We start from the raw sequence: 27,121 nt of genomic DNA, 5'->3' as shown, positions 1-27,121 counted from the left end.
AGGGGAAGAGAGCTGGGTGAGAGCAGAACTGGCTGAATGAGAACTGGCAAAACAAGATCCGATGGCTGGAGTTTGAAGTTAGACAAATTCAGACTGGAAATAAGACACACCTTTTTAACAGTGGGTTTATCTACACTTTTTAACTCAAATTGATTGATTGCCAGTTAACTAAAGGTAGATAATAGCTCAGACATAGGTGAGAGGTTTTTCACAGGAGTTGGTGGGTGAGATTTTGTGGTCTGCGTTGTGCAGGAGGTTGGACTAAGTGATCATAATGATCCTTTCTGACCTTAGTATCTATGAATCTTTAAAGGCTAGTGTGAACGTTCCCCAAATATTTGTTCTAGGAAATAAACATTTGTTCTTTGCCCCATGCCTTGTCTCCACATAAATTGTACCACTTCAAATTGATATGTTCCCCCTAGTGTAGGTGCAGTTACACCTGTATAAAAGTGCTTATTCCCATATGGGAAGGGGATTAATTTATAGAAGCACGAGGCACCTTTATCCTGATAAAACTGTGTTCACTCTAAATGGTGTACAAGTATTTCCATCAAAAAGTCACACCCTCCTAACCGAAATAGTTATAATAAGCTGCATGCAGTCCATTTCCTAAGGTAACAAACTAATGTCTGAGGAATATCAACACTGTCTTTTACAAGCAGTTGGCAATCCATTAACTCAGTAAAAAGTCTAGTGTGGACAATGTGGTGCATAATAACTCATTGGAAGAACTTAAATTCTTGATAAATTCTTTTTCACTTGAAGTCTTTAAATCATGATTGATTGTCTTTCTAAAAGATATACTGGAGTTCAATCATAAATTCTTGTTGGGCTTGATGCTGGAATTAGGCAAAATTCTATGACCTGTGTTGTGGAGGAGATCAGATTAGATGATTATGATTGGCCCTTTTGGTGTTAGGATCTATGTAAGTGTAACTCTGTAAAGGGATATGTAATGCAACTGAAAAGCGGCAGGTTTAAAAAAGTATTTTTACGAGTTTTAACAGAAAGGGCAATTAGCCTGTGAAACTCACTGCCATACATTGAGGTTAAAAAATGGGCTAGACATTTATATAGATAATGAGAGCACTCAAAGTTACAATAATAATATTAAAACAAATGAACGAAAACAAAGTTAGGGCATAAGCCAATTTCTGACCGAAGCTTTGAGGAATCATTGGGGAAGTTACTACATCATTGACAACTTAAAGGTTTTTTTCACCTTCCTCTGAAGCATCTGGTATCAGACACTGTCAGACAGGATACCATTTCTCCATAACTAAGCACATAGATTTGGCATATTTATTCTGAGAAGTATTGTGACCATGTGGATAAGACTTAGTGCAGCTTTATTACAGACATGCGTTTTGTTCCAAACCTCTGACAAAAATCATCTGGTGGAACCTCTCAGGCCATTTTGGTCTCCTTGACTCCCAGCCCAGTGCCCTCTCTGATAGGCCAAAGGCTATTTTTGTTGATGAGCAGGAACAGTTTACATGTTAATATGTAAATGTAAGAGGGATGGCCAGGCCAGTTCAGTTGGAACATTAAAAATATTAAGAGAGCAGTGCTGAGCAAGTTCTGCTGTACATATGCAAATGGTGAGTTTCTGCTTAATCCTGCAGCGTGTAGAGTGCTCTGACACTGATCCAACAAAGCACATAGCACATGCTTAACTTTAAGCACGTGAATAGCCCATTCAGTGGGTCCAATCTTGTGCTTAAAATTGTTTTATTGGATCAGAGCCAAAGTACTCTGCATGTTGCTGAAGTCCTAGGGACTATGCACTTTCCCACTGCAAATTCACTATCCAATTATGGAGGGTCTGCAGTTGGGGATGATGAGGGGGGGGGGAGGCAGTCAGTTTCTTTTAACATTCTTGAAAACAGCTGCACCATTTTTTCCTCAAACTTTCCTAACCAATCTAACCTGAGTCCAAGACTAAACGTAGAAAATTTCAGCCCTAACAATTAGTTTCAGTTATGAGCAACTGAAAACAAGGGTCATTTAATGGAAAATGTTAGGCCTTAACTATAGCGCTATTAATTCCATTAACTAAAACTACATAAGAGTATTTTAAAGGTGCACGTTTAAGGCCTCAAAAGTCAGAAAATGATAGAACAATTTTATCTCTACCTCCTTGTGCCATGTGAGACCGTATTTAATTACATAAGTTCATGCTATTTCTCAACTATGATATAATATTTAAAAGTTGTTTATAACTTTACATATGTATGTACAGCATCTTGTAATGTTCTTTCATTCTGTTAAGTTTACAGTAATTTCATTATTGTAATGATCTAATATCTTTCTGAGTTAAACTTTTTATATGATACATTGTTGTCTACTGTATGTATTTAATTATTTTGTCACTAACCCCATACTATATGTGTGTGTGTGGTGCTGGCACGCCAGGTGCCAGCTTATGCCAAAGCCCCTAGGCATCACTGAACACTGACAAATAAATGCAGAGCTGGAAACCAGTCTGATTCACCTGTGTGTTAGTATTGTTAAAATAATACTGTGTTTAAACTTTATGAAATGCTTCTAAGTTGCTGCATGCATTAATCTCACTTATAAATCTGTATCCTATGTCATAAGGTAATATTTAAGTGTTTGCTTTGTAACTAAAAAAGTATTTGCTCTAAAACTGTAAACCCTCACTGTCAGGAGAAAAGCACTATCAAGTGTGAAATACGAGTTTACCATGAAAGGGTTCATCTTCTGCCCAACAAAAGAGAGCCTATTGACATCAGACAAGCCGTTGTGGAACATCTGTGGATGAAAGACTTTGTTGATTGCTCCCCCCGCACCCATGAAGTGGAGTCATGCGCAAACCCTCGTCCCATCAGCTTGAGCTCTGAGTGAGGGGGATAAAAATCCCTGTCAAGAAAAATGGTTCTTTCTATGCTGCTTGAAATTCAGAGAGAGCAATATTTCTAAGCATAAGCAAGGGATCCCCAAGCTGCTTAACTTGAGTTAGCCCTAAAGGACACACACAGCTTACATATTACAGCAGTGTCTATTTCCTTTTGAAACCTAAGACTGTAACTCGTGTGTGTGTATTTACCTGCTTTAACCTTGCAAATAACTCTTTTTCCTAGTTAATAAATCTTTAGTTTATTTCAGGATTGACTGCAAGTGTTATCCTTGGAGAAAGATCTCTGAGGTACAATTTAGCTTTGAGACTAGGTGTAGTAACCTGAATATTGTTGAGACTTTTAGTGTAAGGGACCATCTATTGCAAAGGCAGACTTGCCTGGGTGGCAAGATAGACCGGAGTGCCCAAGGGGACTGCCTCCATGTTAAAGCTGTTATAGTGCTTGAGACATTCACACTTTATACTTGGTTGGTGAAATCTAATTATAGAACATACAACCAGTTTGTGGTTTTTGCCCTGTTCCTTGACAGTCTACCCTGAGGTTGGCACTCATGCTTGTGAGCTACTCTAGAGAGCTTGCCATATAGTACAGCCTTCCTTTGGTGCAGTTCAAGAGGTGAGGCAGCTAATTATGACACTAACATAGCTATCAATTTAGGTGGACTGTATATACCAGTTCATTTTCACTATTGCTATAGTTTATACTTAATCTGAAATATGGTAGGTAAATAGAAAAGGTGCCAAAAGTACTCCTTTTCTTTTTTCTTTTTGCAAATACAGACTAACACAGCTGTTATTGTGAAACCTGTCATGGTAGGTAAATGTGGCTTACTGTATACTTCTCACATAAATCACTTTCAAGGACTCTGGCATACACACAGCATAGTGCACAATGCTAATGTTACGCATATGTATCTAAGGGTATGTTTACACTACAAAATTAGGTCTAATTTTAGAAGTCGATTTTTTAGAAATCGATTTTATACAGTCGATTGTGTGTGTCCCCACTTAAGACCATTAAGTCGGCGGAGTGCATCCACAATACTGAGGCTAGCATCGACTTCCGGAGCACTGCACTGTTGCTAGCTATCCCACAGTTCCTGCAGTCTCCGCCGCCAATTGGAATTCTGGGTTGAGATCCCAATGCCTGATGAGGTAAAAACATTGTCGTGGGTGGGTCTTGGTACATGTCGTCAGCCCTCCCACCCTGCACCCTGTGAAAGCAATGGCAGACAATCGTTTTGTGCCTTTTTTCCTGGGTTACCCATGCAGACGCCATACCACGGCAAGCATGTCACTGTACGTGTCCTGGATGCTGGCAGACGCGGTACTGCATTGCTACACTGCAGCAGCTCATTGCTTTGTGGCAGCAGACGGTGCAGTACGACTGGTAGCCGTCGTCGTCTCCTGGGTGCTCTTGGACGAACTCGGTGAGGTCGGTCGGGGCACTTGGGCAGACATGGGTGCTCCTGGCAGGTCTGTCAGGGGTGCCTGGACATAAGAGAATGACCTAGATTCACTCCCATTTAAGTTTCATCTCATGGCGATTCAGTCTGCCTGGAAACGATGACAGCTACAGTTGTTCTGCACTGTCTCCTGGCGAGCACCCAGAAGACCACAATGGCTAGCAGTCATACTGCATCGTCTTCTGCCAGCCTACCCCTTGCTCCCCCCTCCTTCCCTCCATGAAAGCAACGGCCAACAATAGTTTCGCACCTTTTTCCATGTGGGCGCCATGTTGCTGTCAGTGTCGTCATCCACCCGCCACTTCTGCTGCCACTCTGCTCTCCTACAGACGCCATACCACGGTAAGCATGGAGCCCGCTCAGATGACCGCAGCAGTTATGAGCGTTGTAAACACCACCTGTGCTATACAGCAGTATATGCAGAATCAGAACCTGCAAGAGCAGACAAGGAGACAACGGCAGCGCAGTGACAAGAGTGATGAGGACATGGACACAGACTTCTTTCAAAGTACGGACCCTGGCAATTTGGACATCATGGTGGTAATGGGGCAGGTTCATGCCATGGAATGCCAATTCTGGGCCCTGGAAACAAGCACAGACTGGTGGAACTGCATAGCGTTGCAGCTCTGGGACGATTCCCAGTGGCTTTGAAACTTTTGCATGTGTAAGGGCACTTTCATGGAACTTTGTGACTTGCTTTCCCCTGCTCTGAAGCGCAAGAATACCAAGATGAGAGCAGCCCTCACAGTTCACAAGCGAGTGGCAATAGCCCTGTGGAAGCTTGCAACACCAGACAGCTATCGGTCAGTCGGGAATCAATTTGGAGTGGGAAAATCTACTGTGGGGGCTGCTGTGATGCAAGTAGCCAACACAATCACTGAGCTGCTGCTATCAAGGGTAGTACTCAGGGAATCCCATTGCAGCAAAGCCATCCACTATGACCTGCACATTTCCCAAACTGTGGTGGGGCGATAGACCGAATCCATATCCCTATCTTGGCACTGGACCGCCGAGGCAGCGAGTACGTAAACCGCAAGGGGTACTTTTCAATGGTGCTGCAAGCACTGGTGGATCACAAGGGATGTTTCACCAGTATCAACGTGGGATGGCTGGGAAAGGTACATGATGCTTGCATCTTCAGGAACTCTGGTCTGCAGCAAGGGACTTTCTTCCCAGACCAGAAAATAACTGTTGGGGATGTTGAAATGCCTACATGTATCCTTGGGGACCCAGCCTACCCCTTGCTCCCATGGCTCATGAAGCTATAAACAGGCAGCCTGAACAGTAGTGAGGAGCTGTTCAACTATAGGCTGCGCAAGTGCAGAATGGTGGTAGAATGTGCATTTGGACATTTAAAAGCGCGCTGGCGCAGTTTACTGACTCGGATATGACCTCAATGAAACCAATATTCCCATTGTTATTACTGCTTGCTGTGTGCTCCACAATATCTGTGAGAGTAAGGGGGAGATGTTTATGGCGGCGTGGGAGGTTGAGGCAAATCGCCTGGCTGCTGATTATGCGCAGCCAGACACCAACGCGGTTAGAAGAGTACCGGAGGGCACGGTGCGCATCAGAGACGCTTTGAAAACCAGTTTCATGACTGGCCAGGCTACGGTGTGACAGTTACGTATGTTTCTCCTTTTATGAGAATCTGCCCCCTTGGTTCACTCTACTTCCCTGTGAGCCAACCGCCCTCCCCTCCCCCCCTTTGATCACCTCTTGCAGAGGCAATAAAATCATTGTTTCAAATTCATGCATTCTTTATTAAGTCATCACACTAATAGGGGGATAACTGCCAAGGTAGCCCAGGAGGGGTGGGTGAGGAGGGAAGCACTGGTTGGGGTGCGAAAGACAAGGCCACACTGCACTTTAAAACTTATTGAATGCCAGCTTTCTGTTGCTTGGGCAGCCCTCTGGGGTGGAGTGCTTGGGTGCCCGGAGGCCGCCCCCTCCACTGCATTCTTGGGTGTCTGGGTGAGGAGGCTATGGAACTTGGGGATGAGGGCGGTTGGTTACACAGGGGCTGTAGCTCCTGCCTTTCCTGCAGCTCAACCATATGCTGGAGCATATCCGTTTGCTCCTCCAGTAGCCTCAGCATTGCCTCCTGCCTTCTGTCAGCAAGCTGACACCATCTATCATCTTCAACCCGCCACCTGTCCTTGCATTCATATTGTGCTTTCCTGGACTCTGACATTGCTTGCCTTCATGCATTCTGCTGGGATCTTTCAGTGTGGGAGGACTGCATGAGCTCAGAGAACATTTCATCATGAGTGCTTTTTTTTCGCCTTCTAATCTTCACTAGCCTCTGGGATGGAGATGATAGTGTGAGCGTTGAAACATTTGCAGCTGCGGGAGGGGAAAAAAAGGGAGAGTAGTAGTTAAAAGACACATTTTAGAGAACAATGTGTAGACTCTTTCACAGTGAGCCTTGCTGTTAACATTACATAGCACATGTTCTTTCAGTACCAGGTTGCGTTTTGCGTCTTATATTGAGGGTCTTCCGGTTTGGTGTGAGAGATCACACACACACAGGGCCGGGCAACCGAATTCAGCTTGCAGGCAGCCATGGTAAGCCACAGTCTTTTCATAGAATATCAGGGTTGGAAAGGACCTCAGGAGGTCATCTAGTCCAACCCCCTGCTCAAAGCAGGACCAATCCCCAATTTTTGCCCCAGATCCCTAAATGGCTGCCTCAAGGATTGAACTCACAAGCCTGGGTTTAGCAGGCCAGTGCTCAAACCACTGAGCTATCCCTCCCCCTCCTTTTGGCTTCTTTAACCTTCATAACATGTGGGAATGGTTTCAAACAGCAGCCCCCTTATTTCCCATACCAAGCAGCCTTTGGGTTGGCCATTTAAAATGGGTTGGCAATTTAAAAGGAGGGGCTGTGGTTTTCGGGTTACTGTGTAGCAGAAACCCAACTAACCCCCCCCAACACCCCCCCAATTCTCTGGGATGATTGCTTCACCCCTCCCCCCACTGCATGGATAACAGCGGGGCATATTTCTTTTCAGCCACAGGCATGCAGCCCAGCAGGAACGGCCACCTCTAAATGTCCCCTTAATAAAATTACCCTATTTCAACCAGGTGACCATCCAGAAGAGCTTTATGGAGATGTGCCTGGAGGATTTCCGCTCCATCCCCAGACGCATTAATAGACTTTTCCAGTAGCTGTACTGGCCGCGACTGCATCCCAAGTCTTCAGGGCAAATTAATCGTTCAACACGCTTGCTTTTAAACCGTGTATTATATTTACAAAGGTACACTCACCAGAGGTTCCTTCTCCGCCTGGTGGGTCCAGGAGCCTACCTTGGGTGGGTTCGGGGAGTACTGGCTCCAGCCCAGGGTGAGAAACTGGATCTCGGGGAAAATGGTTTCTCAGCGCACAGCAAGCAAGCGATCTTCAATTTCCTCATCATCATCTTCCTCGTCCCCAAAATGCACATCCTTATTGTGTGATAATCCATTTATGGAGTCAAAGCACAGGGGTGGGGTAGTGGTGGCTGCACCCCCTAGAATGGTATGCAGCTCATCATAGAAGCGGCATATCCGGGGCTCTGACCCCGAGCGGCCGTTTGCCTCTCTGTCTTTTTGGTAGGTTTGCCTGAGCTCCTTAAGTTTCACGCGGCACTTCTGCGGGTCCCTGTTATAGCCTCTGTCCTTCATGTGCTTGGAGATTTTTTCAAATGTTTGGGCATTTCGTCTTTTGGAACGGAGTTCTGATAGCACGGATTCGTCTCCCCATACAGCAATCAGATCCTGTACCTCCCTTCAGTCCATATTGGAGCTCTTTTGCAATTCTGGGACTCCATCATGGTCACCTCTGCTGATGAGATCTGCATTCACCTGCAGCTTGCCACGCTGGCCAAACAGGAAATGAGATTCAAAAGTTCGCGGGCCTTTTCCTGTCTACCTGGCCAGTACATCTGAGTTGAGAGTGCTGTCCAGAGCGGTCACAATGGAGCACTCTGAGATAGCTCCCGGAGGCCAATACCGTCGAATCGTGACCACACTACCCCAAATTCGAACCAGCAAGGTCAATTTCAGCGCTAATCCCCTCATCGGGGAGGAGTACAGAAATTGATTTTAAGAGCCCTTTAAGTAAAAAAAAAAAAAAAAAAAAAAAAAAAAAAAAACTTCGTCATGTGGATGGGTGCAAGGTTAAATTGATCCAACGCTGCTAAATTCGACCTAAACTCATAGTGTAGACCAGGACTAAGGATGTAGGAAATAACTATTGTATGTTGTACTGTAGAAATAGCATGTGGTATAAGTACAGATCCATACCCATCCACAAGGAGGCATGGATAAGGTAGTGTGTGCAGCCTTAACTTGATCTGGACACTGACTTATAACTAGGCTTAGAAGGATTCAGTTTTTATTCGTAAATGTTGGTAAAAGAAAATTTCAGTTTACACACAAATCCAACAAAAAATATTTCCATTGATGATCTTTGTAATTTACAGACAGGCAAAGTAAGAAAAATGCTGCTTGAGAACTTTGATTTAAGGATATTTACTTATGTATTTTGACATGTACTGTTGATAATTTGTGTTAATGGTCATAAAGCTTTAATTTTTTGAACCTCTATGTCTACTGTTGTTAAATAATTTTTCTCTCATCCCTCCACGTTTCCCACCACTGTGAAAATTTAAATAGATAAAAATTTTAAAAAGGTTAAAACCCATAATTTTGCTCAACTTTGAAAATTTAAATTGGTAAAAATAGAAACAATGTGTCAAAATTATCTGTTGAAATTATAAAAAAACAAATACTGAATTCTGCCAGGCCTACTTATAAGAGTTTCATTGTGCCCTCTTAATGTCACTTTTTTCTTGAATGAGGTTATCAAGGCTTTTGTAAGAAAAAGGTTAGTACATAAGAATTCCCTGATCTGGAGCAGTTTAGCTGGATTCAATCAGAACACTCCCAAGCACATTATGAGGGGGTCTTTCACCCGTGAAACAAGAGCTGGGGAGTATATGCATAGAGAGCCACTAAACATAGCAGAACAGGGCTCTGCACAGCAGATGTCTACCGCAGCTGTACACCTGCTCAGGCATTTCCCTACTGTTCTCCTTAGATTGTCAGACATCTCTTGAATCTGTTGGGGGAAGTGAGAGGAGTTGGGGTTGCTGGAGCCTGGGGGCCGGGGTTTTGGAGCCATCGGAGTTGAAACCATGTTCATGTAGAAAATTTACATACCATGTTCATGACATTTTCCCTACAAACCTATACTTCTACAACACACAGTAGTGGCCTTTCCTTCCAGTTGCACGGGCAGGAGTGCTGGACTCCATAAGGTCTGCAGAAACTGAGAAAGGAGCTCCTTCAAAGTGTAGCCAAATTATGTGTGTGTATTCTTGCCTTCCTTAGTTTCATACTATACAAGATTAGCAAGAAAAACCTTGCAAAATGTACAGCACGGGTTGCATGTAAGTTTTGAAGGGTCATAACTTGGTCAAAGTCAAAAGCAGTTTTCCAAGGGACACTCAAATGCACTTCTCCGTGCAGGCTACTTCTCTACCAAATTCCAACATTTTACCAGAGTGACTTCAGCAGTAAAGGTGTTTTTAAAAGCAAGGGTTTTTTATAATGGGAAACATTAATTATTTTACTCCCTCTTGCCTCCTACGCAAAAAAATGACTGAAGGGTTTTTGCTGAAGTTTTCCAGAACAATTTACTTTGAGGAAGAGACCAAATATAGAAAATTTCAGACGAATAGGTGAAAGTTTTTAAAAGAACTATGAGTGACACAAGACATGGTCCCACTGTAATAGTTCCTAACTTCAGAATTTTTAAGAGTTCACCAGTGGAAGAAGCTGCCAAGGTGCTGTGGAATCTCCATCAATAGAGAGATAGTAGGCAAAACCAGGCATTGTTTAGGTCTCTTCCAATCTGAATGATTCTAGGATGAAATTAGGTCACTTAAGAAAAAAATGTGTAGAATAAATGGTTAATGTGATTTCTTTTTTTCTTTCTCTAGACTTGTCAAGTGTGCCAGATGATGCTGCCTAACCAATGCTGCTACTGTGCTCATCAAAGAATCCATACTCACAAGTCCCCTTACTGCTGCCCAGAGTGCGGGATACTTTGCCGATCAGCCCATTTCCAAACCCATGTCAAGGAAAATTGCCTACATTACTCTCGCAAAGTTGGATACAGGTTTGTGCTGTTTATAAGGGTCTGTCTGGGGATGTGAGGAAGAATGGGGGACTATTTCAGCTCTTGGGGGAAAAAAGACAGATTTTTTTATTACCTGTTACAGAAAATTTGGCAGATTGAGGTGCAAGGGCTGAATCCAAAGTCCCACTGAAAGATTGTTTTAAATATATTGATAGCATAAAAATCACTTCCACCTCGCAGTTTGAGAAATGGATAAAGTCTATTTATTTGGGTTGATAATTGCTCACACATCCCAATGAAGGAAAGCATTCTGGAACAGCAAAGCAGATTTAAAAATATTTAATGTAACAAGAAGAAGATTACAGTAAATAAAAACTATTAGAAAGCATTTCTGAGTGCTCAAATGAATTTGAGCTCACTTTTTTAAAAAAAAAAAAGAAGAAGAAGAAAAGAAAAGAAATTGGCCAATTTGTATAAACTTCAAGTTGGGCACCCAAAATTATTAGTGACTTTTGAAAATATTGGCCCTGAAATCTTTCCAGTTTTATACCCACTCAAGCTTAGATTTATTTTTACTGTCAGCTTTCTATTTAGAACGATAAGTGCCTTACCCAGGTCCTATTGTTGATCTCTAGGAAAGTTAACACCACATCCACGCTCTCCAAAATGGAGAGATCCCACAAATCTGCAGGAAAATTCTGCTTTTAAGATAGGGTAGTATATAGATCTTTGCAAGATTATAAAAGCTATTTGGTGCAATGAAGTGCATATCCAGGAGCTGGTTATAGCTCCCTGAGGGTATGTCTACACAGCAAAGAAAATCACCTGGCTGCCCCGTGACAGCCGTCTCTGGCTGTAGGTCTGTTTCATTGCTGTGTAGACTTCCAGGCTTATTCTGGAGCCTATAGTCTGGGACCGTCCCATCCAGTCCAAACCCAGAAGTCTACAGCCCAAGTCTGCTGGCACAAGCCAGCTGCAGGTTTTTCTTTGCTGTGCAGACATACCCAGATTCTCCTTGCATATTTGTACTGGCCCTGGCATAGGTTAGAGTAATCTAAGGGCTGGTCAAACTTAAGACCGCTAACTGTGGTCCCCAACAGACCACAGAATGCCAGAGTGCAGCAGTATCCCAGCTATGCTCTCCTCTACCTCCTTTCTTGCATGTGGGGTGAGTGGTTCACATAGGAACCAGCTATACATCTTCATGCCAGCTGGAAGCTCCCTCACACTGGAAGAATTCTCAGCTGGACAAACCTGACAGCTTTTTAGTCCCTTTGGGTTGCTGGAATACAGTAGAAAGTCTTGCTCTGTGAGATGTAGTGTGTCTTGCAATAATACAAGGCCCCATGTGCTCAATGGCAAGATGGACCTAAATTCTCTGACAACGTCCTTAGATTCTGCAGCACTCTGGAAATTCTGTAGCTGTTTCCAATACATTTATAAAATGGAGATTTTTATTGAATTAAATATAAAAATAAATAGTACATTCATTGCATTCCTCTATTGTTTGTTTTCATATTAAATTCACTTTATTTTTTTGCTGTCCCTACACTCTAGTTTTCAGCAATATGCCACCATCTTTAAGTTTCAGCGTTAACAGCCCATTAAGATGAATGACTCGGTTCCTTTTCTCAGAGATAACGTTTCAGGCTGCCTGCAAACTCAGGCAGCCATCACTGCATTTGTTTCACTCAGATTACTCTTTCAAGCTTTTTCTTCTAACCATGAGGGTTAGAAACTTTACATGAAATCTGAGATTCTGGATCACAATTCTGAGGCGGGGTGAAATCTGCTGCAGTTTTCATGGCTGCAGAATTCACAGGGTACTGGTAAAAATTTTCAAATTCATTAACAAAAAGGAAAAAATAATTGGCATTTTTCTCATAACTGAAAACTTGGAACAGAGAGCTGTCAAATAACATGTTTCATCCCCTGCCTCCATTCTCCAGTGTGACATTTGGAATATATCCTGAACGCTTTAGGAGAGCACCTACCTTTTGTTAGATGCTCCATGGTAATATCCCCACGTCAGGGCTTACCATAGTCAAGAGGAAGGGAGTTTTGTACTTCAGCATCACTTGTGTTGTGTCATGGGGAGGATCTTTGACAAAGTGGCAGCTCCTTTTACAAAGGACAGGATTTTTGTGAAGTGCCTAGTTGGCTGTAGGAGAAGGGGAGCGGTGTGGCCACAGTAGTCACTGTTAGTTCTGTCAATATCCCTTCCTCTTCTTTGGTGTTGGGATTATTTTTTATTATTTATTTGTATTGTGGTAGCAGCTAAGAACCTCAATCATAAACCAGGGCTGCACTGTGCTGGGCATTGTACACACCACACAAGAACAAAAAGACACTCCCTGCCCCAGGGAGCTAAAAATCTAAATACAAGACAAAAGACAACAGATGGATACAACGAAAGAGGAGCACAGAGAAGCAATGAGCCCAAACTGTCCAGCATGGAAAGCAGTGGTCACAGCACACCAGCTGCTTAAGAGATCTACTCCAGCAGCATTCTTGTGCACTGGAGAGGAGGAGCTTTGAGGAAAGCTATTTTCACAAGCTCCTGAGTGGCTGGTTACTGTCATGAAGATCCTGTTTCAAGACAGCTGCTGGTATGTCAGAGATCCTTTCTAAAACTAAGAAAACTGGGAAATCTACACACAAACACTGTTAGATTCAGGGTCTACACATAACATATCTGATGCACAACCTCAGATCCCAAATCTGAGTGAATGTCGTTTCCCAGAACAGTGCAGAAGGGACAGTTGAGAATGGGATAGTCTGGTTTATTTGTGGTGGTAGGAGTTTGGAGAAGGATTGCTGGAGGGCTGGCATCCTAGCCTCAGAATTAGACTTGATCCACACTACCAACTTATGTCAGTTTAACTATGTCGCTCAGAGGCATGGAAAATCAGCACCCCTCAGCAACGCAGTTATAACGACCTAACTCCTGGTGTAAACGGAGCTATGTCAATGGTAGGGCTTCTCCATTTACATAACTGCCACCTCTCAGGGAAGTGGAATACCTACACCAATGGGAGAAGTTCTCCCATTGGTATAAGTAGCCTCTTCACTAAGCGCTACAGCAGAGTATCTGCACTGAAGGAGTGCTGTCAGTGTAGACAAGCCCTAAGGTTGTGGTGTATAGTTGTTTGTGCCAGGTGCATATATCTGGGTGGAGGAGGAGAGGGCATGTGCTGTTAAAGGGCTTACCTTTTCCTTTCCTTGCTTTTGAGGTTTTGTCATAGGCATGTTATGTGTAGAGCACCCTTAACTGATACACAGAATAGTGTTTTTGTGTGTTTTGAATAAGAAAAAAGGTGGGATGGATGGAAAGAAGGTTAAGTGCAAGCAGTTGTTGCCAGCTCACTGGGGGCAGTATTTCTAGGTCTCTGTAATTGCGAGGAGAGACTGACTGAATGGATGAAATGATGAAAGTTTGGGAGAACCTTGCCTATAGGACCTTGGCTGCCCCTACTGTCCCTTCCCTTTGTTTTAGGCTATGTACGCACTACAGTTTAGGTTGGTATAAGTTATGTTGCTCAGGGGTCTGAATAAGCAACCCCTCTGAGTGACGTAAGTTTCAGCAACCTAAGCACCAGTGTGGATGGCACCATGTCAGCAGGAGAGCTTCTCCTGCCGACATAGCTACCACCACTCATGGGGGCTGAAGTAAGTTGATGGGAGAGCTCTCTCCCATCTGCTTAGAATATTTGAACATGAAACGGGGAGCTGGGGATTAGATTGAAGGGGGAGACTAATGAGCTGGTGCTAGCCAATGCCTGTGATGATTTTGGAGCGGCATCAGTTAACCCCTTACTTTCCATGCCTCAATGCATGGGCAAAGCCTTAAGATTCATTAATTCCATTAACATTCTGCTTTTTGCCTCTTCCAGATCACTACTGAGGGGGTCAAGTGAGAGCTAACACCATGCTCTGGTGTCCTCCACTCTTCACTTTTGTGTTTCCCTTTGGAAGTTGAAGAGAGGCAGTGCTTGGTGTATTTTAATGCAGATTTTTTTCCCCTCTGCCTTCCAGGTGTATCCACTGTGGAGTTGTCTTTATGTCGCTAGCTATGCTGAAAGTGCACATTCACGAGAAACACTGCGAAGTCTTCCACAAATGTTCTTTTTGTCCAATGGCTTTCAAATCTGCGGACAGTACCACTGCCCATATTACTAGCCAGCACCCAGAAGAGCCTCACAAAACTACTCAGTAAGTGCCCTTAGCGTTTGGAAGCATTTACACTGTTTGCCCAATGTTTTGTGTAAACTGTGTTAGCCACTGGATCGCTCTGGAACTGACATTCCCTCCCACCTCCACACCCCCACATCTCCTTCCTTTGCCTGTCTCTGTCAGAGGAGGAAGAGGAAAAGCTGCTGCTTTTGCTGTTTGCCAGGGGCTTAGTCTCTGCCAAGCCAAAGTTCCCTGCCCTGAACTCAGAGCCTCATAAGATTGGGGGTGGAGAGATAGGGAGGGAGCTGAGCAGCTGCAGCGAGGAGTCTCAGCTGCAACACCCTGCCTGCCCATGAGTAAGAGTGGCATCTACTGACAAGGACTTTGCACTACAACTGCCTCCTCTGGCTTCTGGATGTTCGGGGTGCCATTGCCTAAAGAAGCTGGAGAAATTGTCTTGTGTTCTCCACTCTGCAACCTCTTCTTTTTCCCCTCTAGCCATGGCTGAAAGAGCTTGTGGGTGCATGGGTGGGGGGAATTGGATTGGGTTGAAAGTAACAGGTAGCTGGTGTTGTCTGAATGAATTACCTCTGTATATCCATGGTTACCCTCCCAATCTATCCAGGGCTTAATGGATCCTCTTTTTAGAACACTCAATATGTGCCTGATGCATTCAGCCCCTCCAGCTAATTGCTTCAAACGGTTCTGGGGCCTGTGCAGCTTGTTTGGGGTATAACCAAAAAGCATGGGTATGTGCAGGCAGCACATTGAAAGAACTCCATTCACTAATAAGTAACTTCCCTTTCTAAGACTAAATCATAGAGTTTTCTTCTATCTAGTGTCTTTTCAAAATAGTCAATATACTGAGCATGAATTTTATTTTTTTTAAATTGTTCCAGGGTTATCTACAAATGTTCTTGTGAGACTGTCTTTAACAAGAAGAAGCTGCTCCAGGAGCACTTCCAACAGAATGCCAACAAGCTGTTGGTGGGAGTATTTAAGTGTCCGCAGTGTCAATTAGTGTATATGCAGAAACAACAATTAATGCAGCATGTCAAGGTAGGTAGCTGAATCTGACTTACTGATAGCACAGAGCCCTTTTTGTGTGTGTCTGTATACAGGCAGAAGTGACTCTGAGGGCAGGAGATGAAAGGAAGTGGTGGGGTTTTATTTTATGTATGTAATTAATTTTTCCCAGGGGGCATTGTGGTGTAAGGTAAAATTTCACTATGCAAGTTTGGGTAACACTAGTAAATTTCACTTTATAACAAAAATATGTAGTAGTGATGTTATATAATCATAGAAAGGTAGGGTTAGAAGGGAACTTGAGGGGTCATCAAGTCCAGCCCCCTGTGCTGAGGCAGGAACAAGTAAACCTAGACCGTCTCTGGCAGGTATTTGTCCAACTTGTTCTTTAAAACCTCCAGGATAGGGATTCTACAACCTTCCTTTGAAGCCTGTTCCAGTGCTTAACTCTCCTTAGAGTTAGAAAGTTTTTCCTAATATCTAACCTAAATCTCCCTTGTTGCAGATTAAGCCCATTACATCCTACTCTACCTTCAGTGAACGTGCAGAACAGTTGATCACCATCCTCTTTATAACCGCCTTTAACATATTTGAAGACTCATCAGGTCCCCTCTCAGACTTCTTTTCTCAAGACTAAGCATGCCCAGTTTTTCAACCTTTCCTAGTAGGTCAGGTTTTCTAAAGCTTTTATCGTTTTTGTTGCTCTCCTCTGGACTCTCCAATTTGTCCACACCTTTCCTGAAGTGTGGCACCCAGAACTGGACACAGTACTCCTTCACATGCTGATCCTTTTGTATATTCCACTGTGGGCTACACATGTGCTCCATGCATCTGAAACTGAAGCCCTTTACTTGCTGTTGGTGGGATTTGTCTTTGGTCCACACCTGTGCTTTTTCTCTCCTTGTGCTCTGGTCTAAGTGGGGCCTGACTGCCAGTTCCTTTCTGCCACCACATGATCTGAGATGGAACCCTCCAGTGTCCCCAGAACTGTCCCTCCAACTTTGAATCTGTAAATATTGTAAAATAAAACCTTTTGTTAGTTAAGTATTAGTTTGAGTTATTTTGGTTAGTTAGAATTTTGAACAAGTCCCTTCTGCCCCCTTTTACCTCCTCCCACTCCAGGTATGGAATGCAGATTATGCCCAGGAATCTGACCTTCAGGAATGGCATCTCCTGCCCCAGTCCTTCTTGGTAAATGATGACCTTGAGGGGAGCCTCTTCTGTCTTGGAAAAGCTCATACCTGAATGCTATATCTTCCGCTCCTTTCCCAATCAATAGAAGTTCAGATGTAGGAGACATCTAGTGGACAATACTATGAGGCTTCAGTTCAATTCAGACCAGGCATACACCATCTTGTATACTGGGCAAGGCCTAGCTCTCGCACATCTAATACAGGGGCAAGGAAAGGTAGCGCCAAGACTCTTCCCAGGCTTACCATGAAGGTAGGGAGCACTTTCAGAAGCCTAAAGAGAAATCCCACTCTAAGAGGAGGGCTGCTTACCCAACACTTTCTCAATCAGGTGACACTTCACAATGACAATGTTCTGGATCCCAGGAGGCTCAAGAGCCCATAGGGGTCACGGTAACAACCCAGAGGTTTTGAAAAATAAGGGTGCCCCTGCATTGGCACTGTTGACAGGAGCAGAACCACCGGTACCGAGCAAGGAGAGACGGGAGTCAAGGCTTGGACAACCACCAGTACTGGCAAGGGACACCTGAGAACCTCTTGCTCCATTTTTATCCACAAGCTTGCATAATGAAACACTGGCTTCCAAGAGTCTTTCCATGCCAGCTCCAAAGGAACATAGGAAGAAGACTCTTCACACCGATGAGTGGCAATAGATACTTCACTTCAGAGGATATCATCATCCTTCTAGATCCAGAACATTGCCTCCTATTGGGCCTGGTCCTTACAAGGTAGATTCTGACACCATTAGTCCATGAATGCTATGAGAGAAGTTCTTCCTACCAGTTGGGGCATTTCTTTAGTCATGGTACTGGCAGCACAGCCACTGGAACTGGAGCCCATATTTTCCTCTTCCAGGGAATTTGACATGGGGGAAGGACTGACATCACTTCCACTAGGAGATGTCATCCCCGATAGAAGGTTCTGGATCCTCTAGGCACTGCCATGACCTCCTAAGATGGGATACCCTTCCCCCCAGGACTGTTTTTAAACTGTGCCTTGAAGATCTCCTCAACCTATATTGGATCCCTCTTACTGGTTTTACAAGGGACTATGGGATCCATATTACAATATCCTGAATCAGTCCACTTTCATTGGGAATCTCACCATCCCTCTCTCCCTTTCTTCCCCCCAGAGATCAGCCAGAGCCCCCTCAGCAGCCCATGGAAGAGGAGGAGGAAGAGCCAGATCTAGCAGTATTGCCAGGGCCGATAGGAGTATCATCATCTCCATAGATTCCAAGGGTCCAAGGCCAGAAGGGACCATTGTGCCCATCTTGTCTGACCTCCTGTATAACACAGACCATAGAATTTCTCCAAAATAATTCCTAGATCAATCTTTTAGAAAAACATCCAATCTTGATTTTAAAACGGTCAGTGATAGAGAATCTACCATGACATTTAATGTATTGTTCCAATGGTTAGTTACTCTCACTGTTAAAAATTTACACCTTATTTCCAGGTTGAATTTGTCTAGCTTAAATTTCCAGCCATTGGATCATGTTAGAGCTTTTTCTGCAAGATTGAAGTGCTTGTTATTAAATAATTGTTCCTCACGTAGGTGCCCAGAGACTGTAATCAAGTCACCTTCTCTTTGTCAAGATAGATAGACTCTAGGAATTCAATCACTACATAGCAGGCTTTGTACTCGTGGCTCTTCTCTGAACCCTCTCCAACTTATTAACATCCTTCTTAAATTGTGGGCACCAGAACTGGACACAGTATTCCAGCAGCTTTTGCACCAGTGCCAAACACAGAAGTAAAATAACCTTTCTATTCCTACTGCAGATTCCCCTGTCTATCCAGCCCAGGTTTGCATTAGCTATTGGGCCACAGTATCACACTGGGAGCTCATGTTCAGCTGATTATCCACCACAAAACCAAATCTTTTTCAGAGTCACTGCTTCCCATTCTGTAAATATGGCCTACATTCATTGCTCCTAGATGTATACATTTATATTTAGCCGTATTACAGGGTATATTGTTTGCTTGCACCCAGTTTACAAGGGGATCCAGATCATTCTGAATCAGTGACCTGTCCTCTTCATTATTTATCACTCTTCCGATTTTTGTGTCATCTGCAAACTTTATCAGTGATGATTTAATTTTCTTCCAGGTCACTGAAAAAAATATTAAATAATATATGGCCAAGAACTGAACCCTGAATGACCCCACTGGAAACACTTTATGACTGTTCCCTGTTTACAATTACTTCTCCCACAAAGTCCAGAGTGCTTGGTTCTTTTTGTCTCCTTAGATAAAAGATACCTTGGAGTTCTTTGCCTTTCTCTTTCATACTCCAGCGCACCTTTGTAATGGATTCTTCTGAAAGTTACCCCCCAAAGTAAAGTTCATTCAAGCTGTGAGGAAGGAGATTTGGAGTCTCATGGTAAAGGAAATTCCATGCTGGTTTCTTCCTGCACTGGTGTTTTCTAAAACACAAATTGATCTGTTCCTGCAATCTCCTCCCCCTGCCATGAAGCTGAGTGGTTATCTCCTCCCCTTGTTGACTTCATGGTTTTGTTTTCCTTTTATGTAAATACATTCCCATTGTCTGTCAATGTACCTTGGAAGTACCTTCAAGGTGGCAGAACCACATTTGTTTATCTAGGGTGGGGTAACTTCAGCACTGCCTAGCAGAGACACTTTAAGAACATAATTCCCAATACACCACACAATAGTATTAATAAGTATGTTATTAGCTTCCTATTGATATATTACGTGACTCCTTTTAAATATAGATTATGATATTAATGAGTTGGGGTACACTGAACTGGTCAGGCCAGCTGAAACTCACTGCCAGATATGTGAGTCTCTTGCACTGGGGTGCTGTTAGGATCACAGTCATGAGAAAACAGGAAATCCAAGATATAGTGCGCCAAAGGGGCGCAAGGTCAGGACTCCAAAGAGGATGCCTTTCTAATCTTGTTGATGGGACCCTTAAGGTATGCCTTTCCCACCATTCCTCTCTTATCTCGAGCCCTCAGGAAGATTCTGCAGAATAGGGCAGTGGTCATCTTTATTGTTCCCAAATGGCCTAGACAGTATTCGTTCCCCAACTTTCTCCAGCCATCAGCACATCCACCCATCAATATCCAATCTTTCCCAGACCTCTTGACACAGACAGGGGCAAGATCAGACATCCTAATCTGGAGTCTCTCTACCTCAAGACTTGGTACTTGGATGGGCATTGAACCTACAGCAGACATGTTCAGTAGCAATTCAAGCCATCTTTCATAATAGCAGGAAGGAATCCACCAAAAAATTCTGCTTTGCTAAGCAGAGATTTTCTATTTGGGTTCAGCATCAACAGATGTCTCCAGAAGAACTGGACTATCTGCTGACCCTGAAGACCTCAGGTCTTTCCCTTAGCTCCCTATGATTGCACTTAACTGAAGTTAGTGCCTGCCACTTCCCTTGATAACCATTCATTTTCACCCATCCAGCAGCTGTACATTTTCTAAAGCATCACATTAGAACCTTCCCTCCTGAAACTAAACACGCTCCCACATGGGATCTTAACTTAGTACTCTCAGCGTTATTTGAGTAACTATTTGAACCATTGCTGACATGTTTGCTGTTCTATCTATCTATGAAATTCTCCCTTCTAGGGGCCATCAGGTCACCTAGAAGGGTTCGAGAACTAGGAGACCTAATGGCTACTCTAGCTTATACAATTTTCCATAAGGAAAAGGTTCATGGAGACTACACCCAAAATTCTTCCGCCTTTCATCTAAACCAGACAATACACCTTTCTTTGCCGAAGCCACGTGTGACTAATGAAGGGAGGAGAAGAGCCTCTTTTCCCTGGGTGTGTGCTGGGCATTGGCATTTACTTACAAAGAACAAATTCATTTAGGAAATTGCCTGGATTGGCAGAATGGATGAAGGGACAAGCGATCTCTTCTCCGAGATTTTCCAAGTGGATTTCAAGCTGTATTCTGCTCTGTCAGTCAGCTGATAGCTCTCCCCTTCAAGGTGTGAGGGCCCACTCTACCAGAGTCAAGGCAGCTTCCCTAGCCTCACTTCATGAAGTGCCTCTTATTGATATCTGTAAGGCAATAGTATAGAGCTCTATACTTGCCTTCACAAGACATTATTCACTATTCAAGCCTCTGCAGCAAATGCATCCTTTAGATTGATGGTACTTGAGTCATCAATACCATGTAGGTTCTCTCACCCTTCTCCTAAATGGGCTTTGCTTCTCAGTCACCCACAGTGGAATACACATAGGAACCAGCACTCACAGAAGCAGCATTATTTACCTTTTATAGCAAGTGGAGTTTTTGAGTTCTGTGGTCACTATCTGTATTCCACTATCCGCCCTTCTTTCTCTCTGCTTCAGATTCTGTACTTATTACTTGTGGTAGAGAAAGAACCTCTTGGCTGTTGGTCCACATCACCCCTTCTGCCCTCAGTCCGGAGCATGAGGAGAGGAGGAGCGCGGGTACAGACTAAGGCTATGTCTACACTACGCAACTTTTAGTGACATGGCTGTGCCGCTACAGCCATGCTGCTAAAAGGCGCATGGAGTAGCTGCTGCTTGTCGGCAGGAAAGAGCTCTCTTAACGACAAAAACTTCCACCCCCAACGAGCGGCATTAGCATTGTTGGCAAGAGAGCGGTCCTGCTGACAAAGCGCTATTCACACCAGTGCTTGTCGTCGACAGAACTTTTGTTTTTGTGTGTGTTTAACACCTCCTGAAAAAGAAAAGTTTTGCCTTTCACTTGCCAGTGTAGACAAAGCCTAACAGACACTTCATGCAAAAATCTTCCTGTCTCAGGTGCATGGAAGACATGCATACCCTCACAGTGGAATACTACCCAGGGATCACACATCTCAAAGAACTCCAGTTACTAGACAAGATCAGTAACCTCTCTTTTTACAGCACTGACATTTTTAGGTAGATCAGGTAATGATACAGCCAGGTATCTCATCTGTTGTTTGTTCTATCTCTTGAGACGGTATTTAAAAAAAAAAAAAACAATGCTGCCTTTGGTGGGACACTCCTTGAGAGTGTCAATTCAGGACAAATTGCTTAGAGCAGGGCAGTTACAGCCTAAAGCTGGAGTTCCTTTACTATTAAAGCAAACCAAACCAGCCAAACAGAAAGGACTTTGGTTTTACCCCACTGGCTAACCATAAGTCACACAAGCAATTCCCTTAGACACTCCAGTTTTCCAGTATCACCACCAGTGCCACTTGCTATGGGGATGACTGGTTATTAAAAACAATACAGCAGTAAAAGAAAAAAGGTTCTCTCAATCCCAAAGGACCAAGCCCCAAAGGTTTATTCATAAAATGAAAAAGAGATAGATGAGCGCTAGAATTGGCTAAATGGAATCAATTACAAACCGTAATGGCAAAGTTCTTGGTTCAGGCTTGTAGCAGTGATGGAGTAAACTGCAGGTTCAAATCAAGTCTCTGGAGTACATCCACAGCTGGGATGGATCATTCAGTCCTTTGTTCAGAGCTTCAGATTGTAGCAAAGTCTCTCTAGAGGTCAGAAGCAGGATTGAAGACAACACGGGGCGGTTTTCAAGGCCTTTTATATTCTCTGCCCGTGGAAGATCACAGCAGCAAGATGGAGTTTGGAGTCACATGGGCAAGTCACATGTCCATGCATGACTCGGTTCTTTACAGGCCAACTCCATTGTTTACATGTTAGTTTGAACGTTCCCAGGAAAGCTCAGATGTGGCGTCTCCCAAAGTCCATTGTTAATTAAGTGTTTTTTGATTGGGCACTTACTGAGAATATTCTCAAGAAGCTGACCAAGTGCTTCACTGAGGTTACTTAGAATGAAAACACATTGAGATACAAGTACATAGCCAATATTCATAACTTCAGCTACAAAAATGATACACACATACAGACAGCATAATCATGCCCAGCAAATCATAACCTTTCCATAGACACCTTACACGACAACCTTTGTACAATATTTGCTGCAGATATATAACAGTGGTTGCAACAATGATCTATACGGTCACAGGTTATGTCAGTAATGTCACAGGTTGACTGGCAGTTGTTTTATATTGAAGCAAAAAAAAAAGCACAAATGTTTTAAATATTTCACGTGTAACTAAGAGGGAAGATTTTAAAGAGCTGATGAGGACAGATTGAAAAGTGGGAAACCTATTCCATTTAGAAACATTTCTGTTTCTACTGGTATTTCATATTTTCTGTGATTACTTTCCTTGTACATTACATTTATATAAAAAGAAGGGGTTTGGTTCATCCTATTTTGTTTGTATTGGTTCATCACATTACATGGGGAGTGGCAAATCCCCATCCCCATAATGCACCTGGCAAGTTGTTCATACTGTATTGCAGTGGTTCTCAAACTTTTTTTCCACGCACCACTTGAAAACTGCTGAGGGTCTCGGTGGACCACTTAATGATCTTCCAAATGTTGTTTGTACCGTTAGCTAACTATTGTAAAGTGCTTTTGCTTGCTGATTAGAAAATGGAACCAATTATTTGAAGACCTTTTGTGCCTTTGAATGAATAGATTAAGGCACAAGACTGGGAATTATGAGATCCGGGTTCTTTTACTGGCTCTGCGCTCTAGTCACTGCACTTCCATGTGCCTGAATTTCCTCATATTAAAAATGGTTTAACAACACTGACCTACCTAGCAGGGTAGTGGGGATTAATTTATTCATGCTCATAAGGCACGTTACGATCTCAAGATGCGGAGCCAAATATAGAAGTGTTGTATTTTTGTAAATTATTAGCAATGCTACTCGAACAACTCTTCTGTCAGGCAGAACTTTCCAGCCTATTTCAGGGGCAGAAGCTTGGTGGGGATTTAGGAGTACCTCAGTGCTATGTTATTTAAACTGTTTTTGATTCTGATGCTCAATTCCCTTATTACTAATCAGGCTGTTCATGGGGTCCCCCCATATCCTGAGGATGTCTCTAACCTTCGACAGAAGCCTCAGACAACGTCCAGCAGCCAAGTTCTTGCACCACCAAAGGAGTTGTCAGTAGCCAATGGTACTTCCCACACTGCTTTGCCAAGGAAGGACACAAGAGTGGAAAACAACTCAGAATCAAAACCCATCTTGAAAAGTGTTGGTTGGACTTGTAGAGAGTGTTCACAATGGAACCCTGATCGGGAAAACTATGTGTCCCATATGAAGAAAAGCCATGGAAAGGTAAGGAGCCAAATGATACCTTTCATAGAATCATAGAACTGGAAGGGACCTCAAGAGGTCATCTAGTCTAGTCCCCTGCATTTCAAGGCAGGACTAAGTATTTCAGGCATGTTTCTTCCTGTTTATAAGCTTTTGGCAATAGAACTACTAGTCATTAATATTTTGATCAAATGGAAACCCAGTAGCTGTTCACCAGCACTGTTGGAGTGAAAGTATAGCCAGAAACAAAACATTGACCTGACCTGCTGTCAGCATATTGGGTCTATTTGAATAGTATGATCTATACTTTGGCATGTCACCCTTTCCTCTGCTCCTTCCCTCACTGCATGTCACATCCAGTTTCCTTTTTCACATACTTTGGTAAATGAATGGAGAGCTGTATCTGTTCTAGTCACTGGTCTGACAGCTCCACTGGCTGGGATTCCAGGTTTTGTATTGATTGCTGTTGGCTTGTGTTTGCGATTTCCCTCAGCAGCTGCCAATACTCTTCGCTTAGCACTGTGATCTGTCCATGACAATAGCAGTTCCACTCTGCTAATCAACTCAGCACAACATAGATAGCAATTTGAGTAAAAGTAATTGGAAGCAACATTGTTGTTCAGATGGAGACTGTCCTCCATCTATATATGCATTTAAAGATGAAGAGGAAAAGGCACTTCCTCAATATATTTTATTATTTGCTAAACAGTATGGGGAATTGTCTGCTCTTAGGTATCTAACCCTGAGAGACTCTGTTGTAATGAATTTGTGCAAGGTGCAGAGGTGAGGTTGCTTTAGGAACCATAAATCTGAATTTTCTCACTTTTGTGTGCCTAAAATCTTGTGTTCTATTGACATGGGTTTTTACACAGATTAGTGTTAGAATGGGCATTTCAGGGCTAGCACCAGCTCATTGACGAAACATAGGCCAGGTTTTCGTGTACAGCCAAACTCTTAATACCTCAAGGTAAATGTACTGAGTCATTAATGTGCTGCGTCACACGTAACTGGAGCCCTGTGAACAGCGACCAAGAAGGTCTGGATTGTCCCAATTCATAAATACAAGAAGGGGAAAGATGGGAGTGGTGGATTGTCCCATTTGATAAACACAACGTGGGGAATGGAAATCCTCATTAAGTATTGAAGATTTTTTTGTTTTTGTTTTTTTAGAAATGAGCTAATATATGTGATGAGATTTAACTCTGGCAAATGCAGATGATAACAAGGGTGTAATCCCAAACAGATTTACACCGTGAAGGATGCCAGATAGAAAACAAATGTATAGGGGGATTTGGAGTCATTAATGGATATGGCTCATAGTGTGATGCTAATGCTACCTTGGGCCTGCTGTTTTTCCTGGTGCTGCTGTTGGGAGAAGAGAATGGGTAGGTGGTTTTGAGTCTTGCCAGTGCCTGCTTTCATCCCTTTCTCTGAGAAGGGAGGAGACAGGAGAAGGTGATACTTTTCCCTCTCCCCTGCCAGCATTAGCACAAAGAGCTGGTGCGGACCAGAGAAGCACATAGTTCTGAGAGGACTGGGTGTAGGATGGGCACAGGAGTGCGGTGGTGGTCAGTGGATTAATTTCACGTAGAATCCTATAGTGAAGTCAGCCTCTTTTTCTATCAAGGACCTTATCTCTTGACTCCAAGGTGGCTGTCTGGGCTTGCAGATAATGGTGTCCTATCCCTACAGGTCTTCTAGTTAAACCAGATCTTCTTCCTTCAGCAGTAAGGGTGGTCTTCTGTTGTTAAGGAGGAAACTCTCATCAATTCCCCCCTCTCTTCAGGAGCATGAGGAGGTTTCTTCTTGTCACCAATAAGTGAAGAGAGTTAAATCAGTACCCAGTAGCAGAAGTAATTAATAATACTTTTTTTTTAAAGTCAGATTGTTCTTGAGCTGCTTCTGATCTTTACCTGTTTAAAGGTGAGATCAATGAGGACAGCCCACTTTCAGGCTGGCTAACTTGGGGATCCCAAAAATCTTGAAATTGTTCTTTTGAGGTACCTCAGTTAAAGGTGTTTCTCTCTGGGTGTAGGCACTGTGCGTCTCCCTTGCTATTCATCCCTTCATTTGAGTCAAGTAGACAAAAGGAGCTAGCTGGCTTCAGTTGTTAAAAGATGTTTCTGTTCTTCTGCTAGTCTGTGAAGAGATATCCCTGTCGGCAGTGTGAGCATTCGTTCAACGACTTCAGCAGTCTGGGCAGACATATTCGCAATAACCATGACACAGCAAAGAAAGTTTACACTTGCTGGTGAGTACCTAACACTGCTTTCCAAGCTTTCCCACAGATTAATTCATCTTTCATGTTTAAAAGCCCTTTGTAATAGATCATGTCTTCTCCTGTCTACTCTAGAATGTAAATTACATAAGAACATAATATAAGAACGGCCCTATTGGATCAGACCAAAGGTCCATCTACCCCAGTATCCTGTCTTCTGACAGTGGCCAGTGCCAGGTGCCCCAGAGGGGATGAACAAAACAGGTAGTCATTAAGTGGTACATCCTCTGTCGCCCATTCCCATCTTTGGGCAAACAGAGGCTAGGGACACCATCCCTGCCCATCCTGGCTAATAGCCATTGATGGACTTATCCTTCATTAATTTATCTAGTTCTTTTTTGAACCCTGTTATAGTCTTGGCCTTCACAACATCCTCTGGCAAAGAGTTCCACAGGTTGACTGTGCATTGTGTGAAGAAATGCTTCCTTTTGTTCATTTTAAACCTGCTGCCTATTAATTTCATTTAGTGACCCCCAGTTCTTGTGTTATGAGAAGGAGTAAATAACACTTCCTTGTACTTTCTCCAATTACACTGTGGAAGAGTAAGAAGAGGAAAAGGTTAGACATGAGTGACTTTTTCGCTAAGATAGGTCTTTCGTTTTGATTGCAGTGTTCCTGGAGACTTGGGGTGAGGTTTAAAACTGAGTTCTACAGATGTATCTATGAGTACAGTCTCACACACCTGCAGAATGGCCAGTGAAACACTGGGCCTGATTCTCCTGTTGATAAATTGTATGGTCAGTTGCTTGGCCACCCTTTGGTTCATTCTGAAATGTATTCAACAGAGTGGATTTGATTTAAATCAAATTGATTTAAATCACGATTTAAATCACTAGTCAGG

The 27,121-nt window shown here is 43.3% G+C and overlaps 1 protein-coding gene across 4 annotated transcripts in view; it reads left to right on the top strand.

Annotated features, from left to right (window-relative positions):
* The window catches only part of ZNF592 (zinc finger protein 592), a 95,887-nt gene that overhangs the window by 56,604 nt on the left and 12,162 nt on the right, over positions 1 to 27,121 (top strand). For all 4 annotated transcript variants that reach the window (XM_073363249.2, XM_073363251.2, XM_073363252.2 and 1 more), the window contains exons 3-7: positions 10,338 to 10,516; positions 14,513 to 14,689; positions 15,550 to 15,709; positions 23,748 to 24,023; positions 26,141 to 26,253. In XM_073363249.2, coding sequence (XP_073219350.1) covers positions 10,338 to 10,516; positions 14,513 to 14,689; positions 15,550 to 15,709; positions 23,748 to 24,023; positions 26,141 to 26,253 — 905 coding nt within the window. The remainder of the gene's footprint in view (positions 1 to 10,337; positions 10,517 to 14,512; positions 14,690 to 15,549; positions 15,710 to 23,747; positions 24,024 to 26,140; positions 26,254 to 27,121) is intronic.

The sequence above is a fragment of the Lepidochelys kempii genome, chromosome 10 (assembly GCF_965140285.1).
Source record: "Lepidochelys kempii isolate rLepKem1 chromosome 10, rLepKem1.hap1, whole genome shotgun sequence".
NCBI classification, from domain to species: Eukaryota; Metazoa; Chordata; order Testudines; family Cheloniidae; genus Lepidochelys; species Lepidochelys kempii.
This window is presented reverse-complemented; position numbering and strand designations above follow the sequence as displayed.